We start from the raw sequence: 20884 nt of genomic DNA on the forward strand, positions 1-20884 counted from the left end.
AAAACTAAAAGATGAAAACTGATAGTTTTTCTCTCTCTCTTTCTACTAACTTTTTACATCTCAATTTATTAACACACTAAACATCACATCATTAAACACTAATTTTTACACCATTGAAGATGAATCTTGTAATAATTATTTCCATGACTCCATTTTAATGACTCATTTTACCCTTTCACCCAACACCATCCAAAGTCAGGTGAATGGTATTTTAGTGACTCATTTTTCACTTTGAGTAAAGCTCCCCTGTAGAGAAGGATTTTAGAATAAATTGATAGAAAAACAAACTGTCAATGATGATGGGGTTTTTCTTTCAGGACTTCATGTTATCATGACTTCCCTCAAATTTAATTTATTTTCTATGATTGAACTGCGTAGACAAAGAAACTTTACTTATTTTTCGTTTACCGATGAAGGTAATTAATCTCAAGTTTTTTTTATCATTTATTTCAATATTTTCATTTGCAATCAATTTGTAAAATATATTTCGAAAATTGAACCATCGGACCAGCCCTGGGTTAAAAGAATCGATAGGTCCCACAAAGGATCATGAACTCAAATGAATGGCCTACCTTTGAGAACAAGCGGGTCTATAAAAGTGGAAATCGACGAGGATTTTCGGTGGCAGCCTCGCGATTGCAAGGTTTGATGCGTGTCTGCAAATCTTGTTGATTTCTATGGTTTCGATTTGGCTGATCAGGAACCAAGCAAATTCCAGTGTGTGCTGGGTTTAGACATCTGGATTCAAATTCAACTTCGAAGTCTCCCTCTTGAAGCTATTCTTTCTTCAGCTACACAGCACGGCAATCCTGCCCCTGAAGGCCTTTCATTCAATACAAACGAGAAATGATCTTTACTGGCATGAAGGGCGATTGGCACCAATGCGATACCTGCAGCGAATAGGAGTCAACTAAACCAAACAGTGGTCACCTTGAACGGTAAAAATGGTGGAAAATATACAGAGCGTAGGAGGGGTGAAACCAACAGGAAAGCTTCAACTCCTTACAAAATATACAGAGCGTAGGAGGGGTGAAAGCAACAGGAAAGCTTCAACTCCTTCTCAAATTGGTGTGTGTTTACTTTTATGAACTAATGCTGCTGTTAAGAAAAAAATAAGCTAATCAGTAGCTAAGCTCCGAAGTAGGAACCTGAATGAACTAAATATGTAATTCTATATATACAGATTCCAAATTAGGAAGGGAAAAAAAATCATAATCATAATACAACAGGACGCCATTCAGAAGTGAAAACATGTACAAAGAAAGAATGAGCTTCACACAAAAAATAGAAGCATCCTTAACCTATGATGATCACCGACCATGTAAAGCTGACTAGATCTGAAAATAATGTATCTATCCATTAAATAACGCCAATTGGATCCCCAATATCCAAACAGAAGTATCTATCCAGCAAATGGGCAGTATATAAAATCAATATACTGACATTTTGATGGTCACTACTCAAAGTTGTCTTCCTGTAGAAACCAAATAAAATGGTCTTCAAACCTCCACAACAAGCTAGACTTCCAAGGTTAATTTTGCGGTTCTTTTGCAGCTACAAGACTAATCATTTACGTTTGACATAGGACCAGAAACTGAGCACAAGGATGTTCTGTCAACAACTTTGGGAGTTCAACGCTGGAAGGATCTATTACAGGAATTGCCATGTCTATATCCTCAGTAGAGAATGGAATGCTGCAACAAGAAAACGGTTTATAAGCTTAGAAAATAACAGACTATGATGCAAAATACCCATTTTGGGGCTGAAATGCATTCAGTGGTAAAATTAGCATGTTTCCATTAGCAATGAATACATTCAATCAATTTGTGCACCTAAAATTTATGTTAAAAGGACTAATTTCTTTAAACTAAATGAAAACAGAGGGACAGCAAATGAAATAAGTGTCAAAGGATAGGTTTATTAAAAAATCATTGATGGCGTCATAAGATTTTAATAAATTGCTGAAACTAAAAGAGAACCCAAGCTTTGATGAAGCACCAAGTATTGCAACAACAAATTTTCATAAAAATATGAACCTGGCTTATGCAAAAATCTGTCTAGATATCACTTTGGTCGGGATAACTGCAATAATTGAGCAACCAAAACACAGTCCCGCAAATCCAAAGACAAGAATTCAGAAGGTACACCAACACATACCCCCAATCCATTAAACCCCCTCTTAACATGTAAAGGCCAGTTTGATCCCAAGTCTCTAGCACAAGTCCTAGAGATTTTACAAGCAGACCATCTGGTACCTTCATTCAGTCCAGTCAGCCATTTTTGTTACCAAGCAAGTTGGGAGACAATGCAGCATACCTGAGGTCATCATCCAACAAGAAAGAGTTTGAGGTCATATTCTGATTGTCCTTGTTCAACATTTCTCTCATTTGGGCAACCACCTGCAAATGAATTGAAGTTTAAAAACCATGAGACCATTATTTTTGACATATTTAGCCAAACAACAAAAGGTACCAAAACAGAAACTTGCCTCATTTGACACACTCTGAGTGCCATATTTATCATCCCAGTACATGGTACTTATACGATAGATTTGGCGAACGGTCAATGCCTGTCCAAGTGTCATGACACGCTAAGCCTTAAAACAACTTCATATCAATGAATGGACAGAAAATTGAAAAGAGCAGTGAGTGAGATCATACTGGACACAGATCTTGCATGATTTCTTGAAGAGACTTTTTTCTCTTCTGATGAATTACCTAAGAGAATTGCACTATCCATGAGAAAAAGAAACAACTGACAGTCCACAAGTCAAGCAAGAAAAGGGTAGAAAAATTACCAGAAACCCAACAGCTTGTCTAATATAATTTAGCTCATGCCAAGATGTTCCTGCATACTGCATTTTGTACAGATTCAGACAAAAACTGTTGATTTTAACCTCTGTGGCAACTACTTGGCTGGTAAAGGACATTTTTACCTCTTCCGTTGCAACCACTATCCATTTCTCCAGTTCTGCTAGACCAGATTTCACATACTCCCCATTTGAAAATGAGCAACATTCACGTCGTAGTAGAAGGCTAAGAAAGAAATTTGTATTAAGCAACATAAGCAAAAACTAGTCATATGAACACAGAAGAATTTTTCAAATCATGATCACTCACCTGTTAAAAAGGGATATATTGACAAAAGAGAAAACCTGGGTGATGAGCTTACGGATGAAGAAAGATGGTACCTAAATGGATGGTTTTGAGTCAGTCACAGAATATCTGTTAAGTAACTAAAATTCACAGTTACAGCCTGCTTGTTTACCAGCAAGCATCAAGAGATAGGGAATTTAGAGCACAAAGATAAGGAACAAAGCCAAATTGAAGCTTATTAGGTGAGACCAATCCTCTCCGATGTTTGTTGGGGGTATTCAAGGCACTCAAAACAAACAAAGTAGACCAAAAAACAGTAGCAGAAACAAAAGAAAAGGAAGAACTCAAACAGACTCAGCACCTAGATAATGAAAATCAGACAGCAGATTTTCTGAAAGTTGAAGGATGCATGTGAATGTCAATCTATCCAAAGAAATTTTCAGCAGATGCATGTACAATACAAATGATAAATTATGCACGCTGTGAAAAAACTTTGCAATTGGCATGGATAAATGCATTCTGAAGGACTCCATGATAAGTGAATATTACAAGCACAAGGGCCTCGTATTTGAAAATCAATTAACAGGGAAGAATGAACATACATGATTCTCACGTAAACAGTCCATGAGAGAATCCAAAAATTTAATAATGCTCTCCCACTGGCTACTAGCTGCTTGTTGAGGAATGCCACCAGGTGATCTTGATGATTTCCCAGCATGCCGTGCAGATTTGGGTGCCTGACAAGCAGTCATCAAAACATAAATTTCTGATCAATTACTTTGAAAATAGATTCAAGAAACAGCCAAAAAAAAAAAGCAGGCAGAACAGAAACAACATTTCCAAGCATGTAAAATGATAGATGTTACTATAATTTTTTGCTTAAAGAAAAAGGTTTGGAGAAGAGCTCAAAAGATGAAAACAGTTACGTCAACATTATGAAAATTACAGCTGGAAAATATGCATAAAGCATATATACAGTTGAGAACACCCATCCATAGAGAAGGGAAGAATATTGTTTAATGGAAACAATTTGAAAAGGGAAAAAGATTATCCAAAAAGCATGAACTATGAATTATTTTGGGTGATAACTCCACACTAGAATAGTTAATGCTCCCAATTATCATGATTCACATGGTCAAAACTCCATCTGAAAAACCCATCATTCAGAGCACTTTGTTGGAACCAAGAGTAAGTGATTATTCAAACAACCAGTTTGATAGGAATGCAACCTAGAATACGGATTTTTTGTATATGCAATGAAATCTACATCCAAAATTACAATTAGGCACTCAAGACAGGGAAAGATAACTATAAAACTGATCATAGTAAGCCCATGCTGGATTTGCTAAAACTCACCTGAATACATAAACCCAGCAGTGGTGATAATTCTTTCTTCAAGTTGTCTCTAATCAAGCCAAAAATCTTCTCCACACATGCAGTTAGTTGTTGTTTAAATAGTATTGCTGGATATCTTGCTTCCACGTGTGACAGACCATCCTCATATCCCATGATTTTGAAAGGAGATTTAAGACCCTGGGAAGTATAGCAAACTAAAATCAGCTGGACTCAACTCAAATTCATCAAAAATAAATTTAAAATAAACAAAATGACTAAAGTCAAACAAGGAATAAAATTTCACAGCTAGTAAATTCAGAAAAATTGATGATGATTTGTGTCATGGGAAATGCTTGAATGCTGCATTTCTACAATAACAAAAAATACTAATTTCTATGGAAATCTCTAACTCTTGCATATCCAGCCAATAAACTTCTTTTTTTTTTTTTTGTAAGGCAGAGAAGAAACTAAATTGGGAAAATCCCTCTCCTGTAATTTAAGTTTAAGATTTTTGAGTGGCACAAAGCCAGCCATCTGTTTCTACGTTGTCCAGTTGTGTAGGACATGTGTATAGTGTTTGTTGTGTTCTTGTGGTGTACTGATTTGGAGGTTTTAGGGCATTTCCCTTAAAAGATATTCAGCAGGATTAGAATGCCTTTCATACGTTCTCCTTTAATCTGCACAAGAGTACCATAAAAAAGCCTTGAAAGAATGTATTACATGTATGCATTCTGCAAACAACAAAAAAAAAATTCAATTTTACACAAACTCACATGAATGACCCTCCCTGATAATCCAGAAGATGTAGAAGATGGAACAGCTGCAGTCAAAAAGCCATTTGACCTTAAGTTCCTTTGGAGAAGGCAAAGTAGTGCTGAGGCATTTGACAGCCAATATGGTAACGTAATGTTCTCATCCCCAACCTGAAAATGTCGTGACAGGATAAGTTTATAGATGTATATATTGTATCCTAGAAAAACAATTCACGGTCAGACTCTCAGGGAAGAAAAATATGTAAGATACACTAAAATTTAGATTTTGGAGCGCCCCATGGTGTTTTGTCCAAAACAAAGTTTTCAAGTCAAAACATTAATAAATTGTACAGAGATGTTTTTTAGAGTGGGTGGTTAAAAAAGGAAAAGAAAGCTGGGTTTGGAAACTGAAATTTACATTTTTTGTAACCAATGAGTTACTAGAAAGTTCTGAATATTTCCTTGCAATGTTGAGATATCAGAGAGTAACAAATAATTACAGACAAGAGAGAGTAAAGTAAAATGCGAGGAAAGAAGAAGAACCAAGGCTCATTACCCAGACGCATTATCAGGTTGAGCAACATCACTTGATGCAAAAAGAACAATTTCTTTTACAAAAAAAAAAAAGAGTTTTCAGGACAGTTGTTTGAAGACAGAAGCGTGTTACTAACCTTCAGAACTTCATTTATTCCTTCAATAACATAGTCAAAAATGGCTGTGCGCTCAGATTCAAAGGCATGCCAGTGAAGAAGACATCTGTATATGATACAAGCTGCTAGTGGTTTGCCATCAATAAAACCCAAATCTTCTTTGATGCATTTTGAGAGGAATTCATAGTTCTCCTGTATGTCAAAGAAAATTCACTTCTTAGGTGATATCATTTCGAGAGGAATTCATAGTTCTCCTGTATGTAAATGAAAATTCACTTCTTAGAACTGAAGGCTTCACAAACAAGGAAAGAAACCTGGTGACGTTCAGCTGTAAACTTCGATCGACGTGATTCTGATAAACCATGCAAGGAAGGCACAATAAGTTTTGATGGTGTAGGAGATTCCTGGAGAGAAAACAATGTCCTTGAAAAACATACTATGGTTCACAACTACATTAACTCCAAATATTTAAGAAAAAATATCTTACAAATGCAGACTTCTGCTCAGAGCGGGCAAGAGCTAGCGCACTAGAGTATTTCTGTTTCGTTAACAAAACAACAGAATCAGTGAGCACTGTCACCCATGAAATTTTTGTTTTGTCAACAAACAAATAGCATTACAGCAGAAAATTCTCCCTATATCTAGGGAAATGGAGAATACATATCTAGTACCGCGACCTAAAACTAAAGTCTTTAATCAGAAACCAAGCAATAAAACCAAGCATGCATCCAATGTTCAGGTATATATGGGAGAATGATTTTTTTTTTTTTTCTTATGGGAGATAAGGATGGAATTGTGTTTGCGAAAACTTACTTCAGAAAATGCCCTCACAAAACCAGGGCGATTGCTCTTCAAGGATGGGGTCAAAGCTTTTTGTCGAAGGACGTGATTCTCATCTTCCAAATGAGAAAGCTTCTCCTCCAGACTGTAATATGGCAAACATCATGCACAAAGATAACAGGGTATAAGAGTTCATTACAAGAACAGCTTTATAACCCCACCCCCCACCCCCCAACTTGGAAAAAGTGAAAAACCACTGCAACAATAATCCACAGTAAGGTTCAGATGGATTACATTTATGCAGGTGGAAACCTTAAAGAGGCAAAATAACCAATTTATGAAACAACCATCTGTTTCCTCAAAGCATAAATATGCAAAAAATTATAGACACTCCCAATTCAAACTGTTCTGAAAATCAAGTCTTTGATGCAAATACCAATCAACATTCTCAAATTTGTGCCTTCAACACCAGCAACAAACTCCAGTAAATTCAGAAGAATAAACAATGCATGAGAAGATTGATCAAGTTGATGTTGCTGTTTACAAAATTAAAGGGTGGCTGATATTGTTATTTTCAACTGATGAGTACCTTCGAACAGTTTGTTGAAACTGAGAACATTTCTCTTCAATTTCCTGCAACTTCATAGTGGTATCGTTACCATTCTTTTGAGCTTTAATAAGCTCAAGCTCAATAGCAGAGTTTTTCTTTTCCAAGGCATCCAAAGAACTCTGTAAATGCAACAAATGTTTTCATTAGAAAACATTCCACAGTAAAGCAGATGGGACCATGGGAAACCAAAAGGTGAAACAATGAGAAGGAGATGGTGCTCCCCCTTTCAAAATTTATTCAAAGTGAAACAAGCAAACAATTCATCATATCAAACACTCCAAAGAATATCGTAGCCATTAAAATTGCATTAATATACATAAAGTTTCCATCATGAATCCTAAAAACATTATAGTCATAGCCATTAGAATTGAACTCAATATGCATGAAGTTTCCTTCATGAATCCTAAAATCATATTAGCCATTAAACTTTAACCACATGCATTCAATTTAGATTAGGCAAGCAAAGAAAATGTAAAATATATTCAAACAGCTTACACCTTGATCAAAATCTTGTTAATAAAAATGAGCTTGGTTATTTACTAGTGGAGACTACTATGATGTAAATATCACCAATACCGATTTATACTTCTGCCAAGTAAGTTGCTTCATTGACAAAAATTAGCTATTGTAACTCATTTACACAAGATATTCTGATGGTATTTTCATCCAAAATTTCTAATCCATGATGTTGAAAACATGTATATACTTCCAGTAAGTCCCGGAAAAGCTTTCTAAACATTTCTAAGAAAAAGAGGATACCTAATTTTAAGACAACTGAATGTTTTATAATAAAAGTTTATTCTTACAATATGTGGAACCAAAATAAAAGAGCAATGGGAACCCAGCAAGCATGGCCAATCAAAGCCACAATTAATAAACAAATAAATTTGCATATATGCAAAAACTTGTCAATCACCTTCAGTAAAGCATTTTCTTTTCTCAGTTCAGCCATCACTACAAGTTCTCTTTCCAAAGCTGATTTTTCATTCACTGTCAATTCTAATTGTTTTAGCAATACTGCATTTTTGTTGCATTCATTGATAGTAGCGAACTTAGCTGCATCTAACTCAAGGCTCATAGATGACACAGTATTTCGAAGCTTGGAAATTTCAACTGATTTAGCCTCATCATTTGATACCTGTGTTCCAGATACAGGATATTCAAAACAAACACAAAGTTATAAGAAGTTCAGTAAATGAGCATTGCAAGATTTAGTTGAAACAATCATAGCAACTAGCCAATCAAATCTGCTGAAAAATAAATTGTGCCATATTTAGAAACAAGTGAAAGCTTGAATCAGTAATTAACTCAGCCCTTTATTTATAGAAAACTTTCATATTCGTTAATTTGGAGTCAAGACACAAAGACAGGAGACAGGGAAACAAGGAATAGACTGTATTTTTTTTCTTTTGAAGAATGAAAAGGACATAAAATTTATGTCTACATGTACGTTTAATGATGTATAACTATTCAAATGCATTCAAAAGAGTTTAATAACAGCACCAAAAGAACATCACAAGAAAAATCAATACCCGCAATCTTTTTTCTAGATGCAACCGCCATGTGAGATCTTCTAACTGCTTCTCAAGTTTAGTCTTAGCTAAACGCAAGGCACCCGCTTCATTAGCCTCCTGCATGGTAATAAACAAAGAGACAGTAAATAAATGAGGAAAAGCTAAACTCAAATAGAAATGCAAACAATATTGATTTCCCACTTGTCTAAGCCTTCGGAGCTCTCTTTTTGCCAGCTTTTGCCTCCAACGACACTGTATTGCTATGATAGAAGCCTGGCGATGTCGCAAAGCTGAGCGGAACTTGTAAATCTTCCAACGAGCCTAAGCAATTTATTTTATAAAATAAAAACAGGAAATCAGATGAGTGTAGCCATGTGGAAAACAACCCCCAAAGGCATTGGCCATGACAGTGAAAATGACTGCAGATAACTAATTCAAGGTCCCAATAAAAATCACACAAAGCCCTGTAACACTCTCAGGAGACAATACCCCAACTTTTCCATAACATTTTAGCTATAGCCATAGAGAGCTATCACACATTAAAAAAAAAAAAATTTAACTAGCAATCAGAAACTAATTTAACACTTCACTGGCAAATGAAATAAAATATTTGCAACAAAACTGAGCATAGGGACATCTGATATATCCATCACTCAAAACAAGTGGTGAGGTGAATTTTAGGCATTTTATGCATTACATAAACATCCTTGCAAAGTTTTGTAACTAAAATAAATTCGCTTTAATTCCCACTGATATGACTAATGATTTGGCCTTATTATTTAGTACACAAATATGCAAAACATCACCATTAAAATATTAGAAAAAGGCAAACACAATTCTACACTTGGCTAATTTACCTGAATTAGGGTGACAGCTCTCTGCTTCTTTTCTTGCAGAAATCTTTTGCGAGTCAGGAAACCATGTATGTTTGACTGCATGAAAATAGCAGCTGAGAGCAGTTTCAAATAAGCACGCCTTAATAGCCACTTGCGGACATACTTCTGTATGGAAACGGCAGCTGCTCTCTCTCGTTTTGCAGCAAACATTTTTCGTGCAAGGCATCCTACAAATATATCTTATATAGCAACCCCAGAGAGCTAAACCAAAATAAAATAGAAATAGAGATGCAGGGAAATGTCCATCTGATAAAATGTGGTTTAATTAAAGATAAACCATTAACAAACACATAAAGGTAAGGGCAACTACAGTGATTGGAAAGTTAGTAGAGCTGCAAAAAAGAGTTTTGGCGCTAGATATATATAAATGCAGTAGGCAATTGGCATAGAAAATTAGTTGATAGAAATAGCAAGGCTGCTGGAATGACAAGACAAAGCATGGTAGTGGCACTAGTTGTAACTATGGGCTTTATCCTAGACACAGCCCTCATATAAAATCAAACAGATAAGACCCTGTAAACATTTATGAAACTGAAACAAGCCTTTTAAGCCTACACTAATTGATACAACATAACATTTTCAAAGTCACACAAATAATGACGAGCTATGTTGGGAAGAGTGGAGAAGGGAATGCTAATTTGTAAGAGAAAGAATCACATTATAAATAAGACTAGGTCAAATGCAGCAAGTAAAAGCAAACCTCTGCAATATGATTGAATTGCAAACGCAGCAGCACGTGTTGAGAAAAAATCTCGGCGTGCAATAAATGTGTGCAATTGACGCTGAATACGCTTTGCAGCACCATCCAGAACCTCAGCTCGTCGCAGGTCTAAAATGCCAATCTGACCAGCCCTAAGAAACACTTTGGTCCTACCTAGCTGCAAACAAAAATAAATTTAAAAACAGAGAACTCGAAACAATGACAGAATAAGCAAAACGTTAATGATATTACAAAGCTTGATGCCCAATCCTTAAACAGCAGTACCTGAAAATTGTCGAGCTTTAACTTGTGCAGAATTTTCTCCGTCCAAGTTTTTTCATCATAACTGCAACTGAGTAAAAGTAGAACTTCTTGGTACATTAGAAATGCAAAAGGAAAAAAAAAAGTTATCAGCAAACAAACTGTTAAGAAAAAATGGTAGAGAAAACAGTGCAGTGGAAAAACAAATCAAATTTTCTCAAGATCACTTGTGAGACACAAACAAGCATTCATGCATGCACGCACACAACTGATCATCCTAAAAATTTATGTCTCTAACCATTATCTATTGCCCTTTTTGTGAAGGAAACATGAAAAAATTAAAACATAATAACAAATAACTCCACCACTCATTCATAGTAACAAAAAACTACATCCTTCAGAATCATTGGTAAAGATTTTCCAAGAAAAAGCAGTGGTATTAAGAACAACACCTTCCATCAAATTCAGGAGCTAATAGTCCAAATCGATCCACAAACTCTGTGTAGCTTCTTCGAGTGGGATAACCTGCAAGACTTATCCGAACAGCTTCCAGCACACCCTGTCCCAAAATTTAATAATAATTATATCAACCTAATTTGCTAAAATTTATATTTAAAAGAAGCGGTACACCTCTTTCAGCATGCAGTGTGGGATAAAAATCTAGAATAAATGGATATGCGCAAGAACAAAATGCATAGCTCAAGCCAGTCTAACAATGAGGGATAAAAATCTAGAATAAATGGATATGTGCAAGAACAAAATTGCACACAGTGAATGAAAGAAAATTAAAGAAACATCTGCTTGTCTACATGAACAATAAGCAACCATGACATGAATTTTGTCATCACCATCTATTCAAGACAAGACCAGGTCATAGTAGCATGATGTGCTCATAGCATTCTGGTATCCTATAACACTGTATGCTGGTGAAACATTTTTTTACAGTACTCACTGTTTACTATTCATGTGATGCAAGTCACCACACCAATATCAGTCTAAACTCAATGGCAGTTACTTCAGTAAGACGGTCAGGTTTTTATGGCTATGCAATGCTTTTGACACATTGCATTAGAGACAATTTGATCACTCTATGAGAAACAAATGACAAATCATAGACAAAATAAACTATCATGGACGACTTTTGAATGATATAGACTGCATTACATTTAAACTAGGAAATATGACCACTCTTCTCTGAGCTCAGCCGCATAACCCCCTCTACCAGAATATTCCTACGTAGAGTGGCCATACATCTTATGCCCTAGGACCACACTTGAGTTGACTTGGACATACTCATTATACATCCTCATAAGTACCATGTCATAAACATCACTCCTCTGGACAATTTGGTGTAGGCTATGGCCTCTAGGCAATGACATTTTACACTCTCACGGCCTCTCTTATGTTCACTAGTATCTTATACTTAAACAAGCATTCTAACATGGATTATCACCACATATCAATGATTACTCCATGCATCTTAGTTTCTGACACTTCACCAACTATTTTCTAAAGCCTGGATCAAAAACCTTAAACTCCCATATCCAACTAGCTGGTAAACTATTGTATCATAAAAGGTGCTTGAACTAATCATTATATCTACAATCACATGGTTATTGTTGCTTGAATTAGGTTATACATTGGCCAATCTCATGTAATCTAGAACATGCATCTTACAACCCCGGCCATCCTTGTCTCACTTAGGGCCATTCTTCACTGGATTCAACCATACATCCTATAGTCCTTTAACAAGTGTCATTTGGACCAAATTATACTCATCATCTTCCCCACAGCTTTTCTTGTGTGGACTAAGTAATAGATCTAACACTCATGTCTAGACTTGCATGAGTTGAATTGGACTTTGTACACTCCCAGAGCCATTCCTTGTAAACTGGATCTCACGCCTTATGCTCACAGTACCACTTTGTGAGTACAAGGTGCACATTGTATACAAGTCAACTTTTGAGCAGCTGAACTATAATTCTTTTGTAGGTAAAAGCTTATGCACATCTTTGTGAGTGTGAGGTTTTTACAGATAAACCTCAACGTTTTAAAATTTTGATTTATACTCTCCACCAGACAATTAGTATTTGAACATTCCATCTGGATTTCTAATTTATAATTTTACAATTATAATCCAAGGACAAGATTTTGAGCAAGTTTTTGTCTCATACTGGTTGGGATCAACAATAAGAATCTTTTTCTAAATTATGTTGTATTATCATTAGGATTCATACTGTTAGGAAAAAAAGAATACAATGGTCTTTTACTATCACAACCTCCATTATGTTTTATGTTATTGTGGGCACAAAAAAAGTGTACCTTTCCAAAACCAATATAATTTTCATTTTATAAAAAAACAATTATTGAGAAAGTGTAAAATCTGGTATTTTTGCTCATCTGTGTGTGTGTTTGTCTAGAAATAGAGAGTACAATTGACATGTTATCATTTGTTATTGGATGAAAAATAGGCTAATTTTGACAGAAGGATCTAAAATACAGTAAGCTTCTGCGATGGAGGGGTGTAAATCAAACTTTTAATACATGGAAGGATCTCTTACAAACATTTCATAGTTGGTGGGTCTTCATTTTACCTTTGTTCTATCATCAACCAATACTTAAAAATATTTCAGTATTTTTGTAGAAAATATTCAAGTTTAATTCCTTCATTGCTCTCACGAGAATTCAACAAGAAACAATGAACATGTCTGCTGAAAATTCCAAGATCATGACAGCTCAACAATATTTAGCAGGTACACTTGCGAGCAGTCACTTTATCAGCCACAAATGAGGGGAAAAAACAAACTAGAAAATTCTAACAATGAGTGCAGTTAAAATCTAAGGAACACAAGCCATCCATTTAAACAAAAAAGATCAAATAAAAAAATAAAAAATAAGACTCTTATCTCATAAGAATCATGGATAATGATCATATACAATTGCAGAAACTCAAGTGAGCATAAGAAATGATGTTAAACAAGCAACATAAACACAATTACGATCTACTAACCCCACAGCGAAGTTGATGTAATATGCTTGAATTCTCAAATTTCTGAGGTCGGTTCATAGAGTTCGGCTTCACGCAACGTATATAATGAGGCTCTGTTGAATTAAGGGTCTCCATAAGAGCCTGAAGTTGTTGCTGCAAACCAAAAAATAAAATTATTTACAGCATCAACATTAACAAGTTATAAACAGCAAATCAAGCATTAATGTGCAAGCTGAAACCTAATGGAAAAAAAAAGAAAGAAAAACAGCAGTGAAAAAAAAATCTTGACATCATTCCCACTCCAAAACTATTAAGAAGAGAAATAGAGGAATGAATCCAAAACAATCAAAGAACAAAGAAGGGGAAGTGATAAGCTTCTTCCTCAGATTACATTGCTCTCTCTCCCTCCCTCCTTTTGGTGGTTTAGCAATCCACCCAACACAATTTTAACTGCTTAGCATGCATAACGGATCCATATCAACAAAAAATGTTGATACCATAGCATAAACTAGAAAAAAAATTCACCATTGAAAGGGACAATGCCTTGTTCTATAAAACCATACATGAAGCCTTATGGTTCACTCAACCCAAGGGTTATATTCAAAAAAAAAAAAATCATCATGGCTATTATCATTAATTTGCTTAAAGCATCTTAATATAAAGTCAACAGTCGAAGTGGTATGAGAGTTGTTTCTTCTTTCACTGCTCCTTGTTATTGTCTATTCTGCAAACAACCAACCAAACTGATACCTCAATTATAATGGAAGAAAGGTAAAAGTTTTCTACCTTAAATCTTGAGGCCACAGATGAAAACTTGTAAGACGATCTTGAAGATTCCTCAGGAGGCGAAGGGAAAAGACCAGCAACAAAGTGACATTTCGAAGACAACATGAGATTGCAATGTTCTACAACAACATAATCACGATTTTTATCTAAAAAGGTGTCTGTTTGATAAGTAACCTGCAGAAAAATAAACAGTTCTTTGTAAAAGTTCACTTTGCAAGTTCTATTTAAAGTAATATAGTCACGAATAACATGCCTTGCCAGCATAATGTGAAACGGTAAAATCCGTTTCTGAAAATTTTGCCTTTTCCAGCCTTGGGTGGGCCCGGAAATTCTGAAATAGCTTGGTTGTAAAAGTTTCGTGTGTTGATTTTGGGAACATGCTGCAAAAAAAAGAAATCAACTACACTTGAGCAATTTCATATAGAAAACGCACCAATTTATAGGGAAGAACTCAAACAGTACCAAGCTTCATCCAAAAGAGCAATTATTCCAATAGGTTTCTGCAAACAGGTACACAATAACATAAGTCAAGACTAACAGAAATCAATCGGTGGCATATCTAGAAACAGAAAAGAAAAGAAAACTTGAACTACAGACATGAAACATATTCCCCAGCAAACATTCAATTTCCTTCAATTTTTTCAGCACAAGAAAGAGAGAGATAGAGAAATAGAGGAGGGGTAGATCCCTACAAGGATATGCTCGGATATTACAAGTCAAATGATATAAATTTAAATGCCAATATTGTGTACATATAAGCTAATCTAAATTCATCAAAAAACATAATTACATGCGAAAATTTATTGCAGCACATAATATCTGTTCGTGAAAGAAGTCCTTTCCCACAATCCTAATATCTCTGGCAGATGCTATAGTAATTATCTAGCTAAATCACAAAAATGGTAGAACATCAAACACTCACTACTGAGCCATTCTTTGTCTTTGTAGCATCTTCAATAGCAAGCATGGCATCAAGTATCATTAAATGCATCATATAAAAGAGAAACATGGACTAAATTTGTTTGTCCAAAGTATTGTTATCAGTAAGAAGGGGAATGAGAAATCAGCAGAAAACTGCATACAAATTCGGGAAATAACAGATTAGCCTAACTAAAACAATATTTTCAGAGGGGAAACAGATGAAAAACCTTTTCAATTAAATCCAGAACATCCTGATTGTCAATAAATTCAATGTAGCTCCAATTAATTTCTTCTTTTCTATATTCCTCTTGCTCCATCTTGAACACATGCTGAAACAGAGGGAAGAAGGAAATGAGACAGCATAAATTTAGTGAATGTCATCACATCACAAAAAGACAACATTGCACACCTCATTGAAATGTTGCTGAAGTTTTTCATTTGCAAAGTTAATGCAAAACTGCTCAAAACTGCAGAACAGAAAACATTAATCACTCAGTAGACATAAGTTGAAAACAAAAGCATTGCTGCTGAAAACAGTATATGACAATAGAGAAGTCAAATTAGTGCAGAGGAAAAAATGACATGACTCAAGGCCAATAATATTGCAATGGAGATGCAAAATGCAAAAAGGCATTAGAAAGAATGTTAAAACAACATTAGAAAAATCTTTTGAAGTGACAATCTAATAAGGTAACTGCCAGTAAAGGTGACACACAATACAAAGTTAATCACTTACAATACACACACACAGCATTCCACAACACATTCTTTAGAACAGTTGAGTCATTGACTGCGTGTGAAAATCATGAATATAAATAACTTCCAAACACCAAGCAAGTTCAAGGCAACATGAGAACCTCAATAAATAATTTTCCTATAAGATTACACCTTAAGATATAGCAATGGTCTGAAAAACACAATTGAAACAGGATAATGCATTTATGAGATATTACCTATTATATTTGAAGCATTCAAAGCCATAAATGTCCAATACTCCAACTTGTATCAGGGAAGTTGGATCTTGCCCGACAGACCTATTAATCTTCTCAACAAGCCTAAAGAAACATCAAAACCAAACAAGTTTAAATGATGAAAACTATGGAAAACATATAAAGAAATTATTCTCTGCACAGTGACAATAGGCATACCAATCAAACAGCCTAGCATAAACAGTCTTTGCCAGGGCATCTCGACTAGCAACAGCGGCATTACAGTCAAGAGCTTTTATAATATTTCCTTCACGGGTTTGAATTGTACGAGTACACAATGTTGCAAACAAGAGGTTTGCATCACACCTGATTAAAAAAAATAATTTAGTAGCTTCAATTAAAAGCCAATGAGCAATTAAAAATCATTAAAGGCAGGAATGTCCACTGCCAAACTCAGTACGGACAACTTGTACTCATCCCCCCATGATTATTCTAAAGTTGATAGTTTTTTCAATATTTTAAATCCCATTAAAGCAAAGCTCCACAGAATAAATGTGTTATAGATTAATGAAACAAAATTCATAAGAGGAATAGTTCCAATATTTTTTGACTATGTTCCATTTTTAAAAGTTCAGTTTTTTCCTCTCTATCGCTATAGTGAAAAACAATTTTATCTAGCACTTTCAAGTCCAAATACACAGAAACAAAATATGAGAAATTTAGCTTGCTCACTTCCAAACTTAAACAAAAATAAGAGAACTGATTCAATGCTGATAGAATGTCAAAGATTGTTCAAACAAAAAAAAATCCCAAGCAATTAATGCAATCACCTACATAAAAAGATCAGCCGCCATTTGCATGTGAAAGCTAGATTTTTCATCCTTTACAGTAGAAGAATCATGTTCCTTGCCAGGAGAAAATTCAATATTCCCAAGATGCAAAATTGCAGCCAAGATGCGAAATATAGCTTCCTAATAATAACATGGAAAACACAAAATGAGTATGATAGCATCCCAACAAGATAATCCAAGAAAAAGCAAGAAACACACATCAAGAACTAAGTCATTCTATGGTGCTTAAACCTGATCTTCATTGCTTATACCAACAATATCCATTGCCCTCCTTGTCTTTATGTATTCTTCTGCGTTGCTCACCCCATCTAACTCATATGTCTTACTTTGATTTAAGTAATGGAAATGATGTGGGTTATCCAGTTTGTACTTCTCTGCATCCTAGACATATCAGTAAGCTTTAAAATTCCATTAGAAAATAAAAACACCATCAAGACAAAACACCATATTGCAAACACAACTCACAAAGACTCAGCCAGTAAGAACATCACCACACAACGCTAAACAGAAAATACAGGATAGGAAAGGAAGAGAGCATACTCTCTCAGATGCACACAATTGATAAAAACAGTGATAATTCCTTTCAGGATCTGTTATTTGAACTACACGAGAGCGTTCCAGAAGGTAAGTTCTAATCGCAGCACCGGATATCCTCCCAGTTGCATCAAACTGGATCTCAACGAACTTGCCAAAGCGACTGTCAAGACAAAGAATGAGATTTTAAGAAAGAAGGAAATATATTCAATGGACAATTTGGATTGCCAGGTTGACAAGTTGTATAAGAATAGATATAAGATATGGTAATCAAAAATCCAATCATATAAAACCAATAGTGGAAATTAATCAAATTTCTTCCTGAATAAGACTTTATTTGATGCAAACTATCTCCAATCCTTCAATATTTTTTTCCCTTCATGGTTGTATTCAGCTAAGACTCAGTTTCATTATCCTAAAGCTTTCTCCCCATGTCTGCATTTCACATGCTGTGTTTTCTTTTCTTTTTTCAAAATTTTGTTTACAAGCTCATTCATTAAAAATGGTACCATGGATGATGAGAAAAAATACAATGCATCACCATGTTGTGCCGAGTTGATGTTCTTCAGTTGAAGCATCATGTACAGAACATTTATTTATTGGAGCATGGAAGAAAAGGAACAGCTGGCAGCAGATACAGGTTAGCAATTAGAACTACAGAATGGTAAAAGCAGAGTATATTTGGAAAACAAACTCCCTCTCACCTTGAGTTGTCATTTCTAACAGTCCTTGCATTACCAAATGCCTCCAAGAGTGGATTTGACTAAATTATGAAAAAGATGCATCAGCCTCGACAAAAGACACAGAGATGAAAAAATATTGCCTAGACAGATTTCAACAATCACCTTATAGCAAGTTAAAGACAAGTCAACGACCAGTTAATGTTTCTCCAGCAAAAGGGGAAAAAACTAACAGCAGATAGATGAATATGGGGTACATACATATATAGACTGAGAAACTTAACCGAAAAGTAAATTTATAATTTTACAGTGAGTATACGCACTCTCTTCTTTAAAGATAGGGGCTAGCAGCAAATGGGACAAAGAATAGAGGAAAGGATGTGTAAGACTTACTTCAAGGACTTGCTGCTCAACTGTTCTGTCGTCACCAGCAGCTCGGCCACCAACAAAAGTGAGATATTGCATAATCAATTTTGTTGTCTCAGTTTTCCCAGCCCCACTTTCTCCACTAACCAGTATAGATTGGCTTCGACCTTCACTCATCATAGCTCTGGAGTTTAAACCCAACAGAAACCACTAAATACCTTTATATGATAGTGATTTATATCTCAAATCAGCTCTCAATTTTCAAGAAAACATCCTAAATACAACATACCTGTATGATGCATCTGCCACGGCAAAAACATGGGGACTTAGCTCACCGAATGGAGCTCCCTTATATTGCTCCATCATATGCACGTTGTACAGATGAGGAAGCTTGGTGAATGGATTAACCGCTATTAAAATGCTTCCCGTGTACGTCTATCAAAGACAAAATGCAGAGTATGTCACATAAATATCATCACAAACAAACAATAACTTAGATTAAAGTGTTTCGGTATTAAATCATAGACTGATTAAATGACGCCCAGCTAAGAAAAGATCTTATTCATCAATATGGTCCACAACATAAAAGCATAGTTAAATGGGCCAAAAAAATCACCTAAATGCATATTAAGCATCACTTTATCCATTTACATACATTGATCTCAATACCAAAAGGACGGCGCCACATGCCTAATGAGAAATTAATTCAAGAATTGAACAAATTTATTTTGTTGATTTGATTAGCCAAAAAACACAAAGCACTCAAATTGATCATTAGTTAGCAGCACCTTAACAAAGAGCTGCTCATACCAAAAACGCTTAACCCAACATGTCACGTGCCAGCTCATAATTCAGGCACCTAATTTCACAAATTTTAAATACACTTGACAAAAAAAGTACCCTCTATACCACATTAACTTAAAATACCTAAAATTCAAACATTCACAAAACCACAACTAACAACAAAGCTTACTCAAAAAACACCATGATTAATCTTACAATGTACCATATTTGACGAAATACATTCATTCAACACGCAAAAAAGAGACACTTGTTAACAAAAAACAAAAAAAAAACAAAAGGTACGGATTGTGAAGTCCATACATAAATATCATTAAGAGCATATCTTCTTTGAAGATTATAAAGCACTCCAGGCTCGTTCAAGTAAGTCAATTTAGTCATATCATCAACACCTCCATGCTCCTCCTCTTCATCTGCATCTCTCGGACACAATTTCTCAGGCACAGTCAAAACCTACACCACCAAAAACAAAAACTTGAAAAACAAGACAAAATCCACTCAACAAACAACCAAAAGCACCATAAAAACTCCAAGATTTCACCTGTTTTCCAGTAACAGTAAGGATTTGCACTTTTTTGGCCAAGAAATCCGTTACTTCAGCAGCAACCCATGCCAAATTCTTGTCTTCGGCCCATACTTTTGAGCCTTTCCGCATATTCATCTTGGGCTCCTGTGAGATCACCAATTAGTGAAATTCAAAACGCCTAGGTGAAAATTTTGAAATTATATTTTGAAAGAGAAACCCTAGAAGAAGAGAGAGAAGACTTACAGGCATTTCTTATGGGTGAAGTTTTGGGTTCCCGCCCTAACAGGTGCTCTACAGTTAAAGTCCAAAAATAAATAAAAGGAGGAGGAGAAATTTCTTATTAAATATTTATTTAAAAGAGTATTTTGAGATGACACGTCAAACACTGCTGTTTTGGACATGTGGGTATCTTGCTTCCTTCCCTGATGTTAACGCCATTTGACTGGCAGCTGCGACATGTTCTGGCCTTGGGTTGGGCCTTGGAGTCCGAGTGAGGTTTTGCTTTTCTTGGACGGGTGAAATGAAATTCTGTGGGGGTACGAAATGTTGTCGTATGTGTCGTTCAGAAAATTACAGACTAATTTTTAGTGATTTTAAGATAGTAATGGTTATTTTTTAAAATATTTTAATTAAAATAATATATTTTATTTTTTATATTAAAATAACTTGAAAATACTAAAATAATAATTTAAAGTAAAACTAATTAAAAAATTATTTTTTAAAAAACACTTTTAAAATACAAAAATAAATATACTTTTACTACTATAAATTAACAAAGTATCGAAGTGTGCTGTATTTTTAACATTTCAAGTTATATGTTAACGGAACAAAAATGTATGAGTTAAAAATATTAAAATATATTAAGATAATATTTTTTATTTTAAAAAATTATTTTTGATATTAGTATA

General features: G+C 35.0%; 1 protein-coding gene across 2 annotated transcripts; it reads right to left on the reverse strand.

Moving 5' to 3' along the window:
• Nucleotides 1-1149: 1149 nt before the first annotated feature.
• On the reverse strand, nucleotides 1150-20310 carry XI-I (myosin). 2 transcript variants are annotated; one of them, XM_011021039.1, is made up of 39 exons: nucleotides 20220-20310; nucleotides 19992-20120; nucleotides 19754-19903; nucleotides 18939-19084; nucleotides 18677-18833; nucleotides 18308-18366; nucleotides 17610-17766; nucleotides 17301-17450; nucleotides 17053-17189; nucleotides 16438-16584; nucleotides 16243-16344; nucleotides 15699-15756; nucleotides 15517-15618; nucleotides 14831-14868; nucleotides 14622-14748; nucleotides 14369-14542; nucleotides 13604-13735; nucleotides 11046-11152; nucleotides 10618-10678; nucleotides 10333-10510; nucleotides 9594-9799; nucleotides 8938-9057; nucleotides 8755-8853; nucleotides 8139-8360; nucleotides 7202-7341; nucleotides 6646-6757; nucleotides 6320-6370; nucleotides 6147-6236; nucleotides 5854-6024; nucleotides 5204-5353; nucleotides 4452-4628; nucleotides 3698-3832; nucleotides 3120-3190; nucleotides 2936-3035; nucleotides 2798-2854; nucleotides 2661-2717; nucleotides 2489-2569; nucleotides 2317-2399; nucleotides 1150-1694 (listed from the first exon to the last, which is right to left on the reverse strand). In XM_011021039.1, exons 1-39 carry the CDS (start codon nucleotides 20223-20225, stop codon nucleotides 1571-1573), a joined length of 4563 nt encoding a protein of 1520 aa, XP_011019341.1. In that variant the 5' UTR covers nucleotides 20226-20310; the 3' UTR covers nucleotides 1150-1570. The 2 variants fall into 2 exon arrangements, with proteins under 2 accessions (XP_011019341.1, XP_011019340.1); XM_011021038.1 differs by having other exon boundaries at nucleotides 10618-10684.
• Between the last annotated feature and the right edge of the window lie 574 nt (nucleotides 20311-20884).

Source organism: Populus euphratica, unplaced genomic scaffold (assembly GCF_000495115.2).
Source record: "Populus euphratica unplaced genomic scaffold, PopEup_1.0 scaffold19.1, whole genome shotgun sequence".
In the NCBI taxonomy this organism is placed as follows: Eukaryota; Viridiplantae; Streptophyta; class Magnoliopsida; order Malpighiales; family Salicaceae; genus Populus; species Populus euphratica.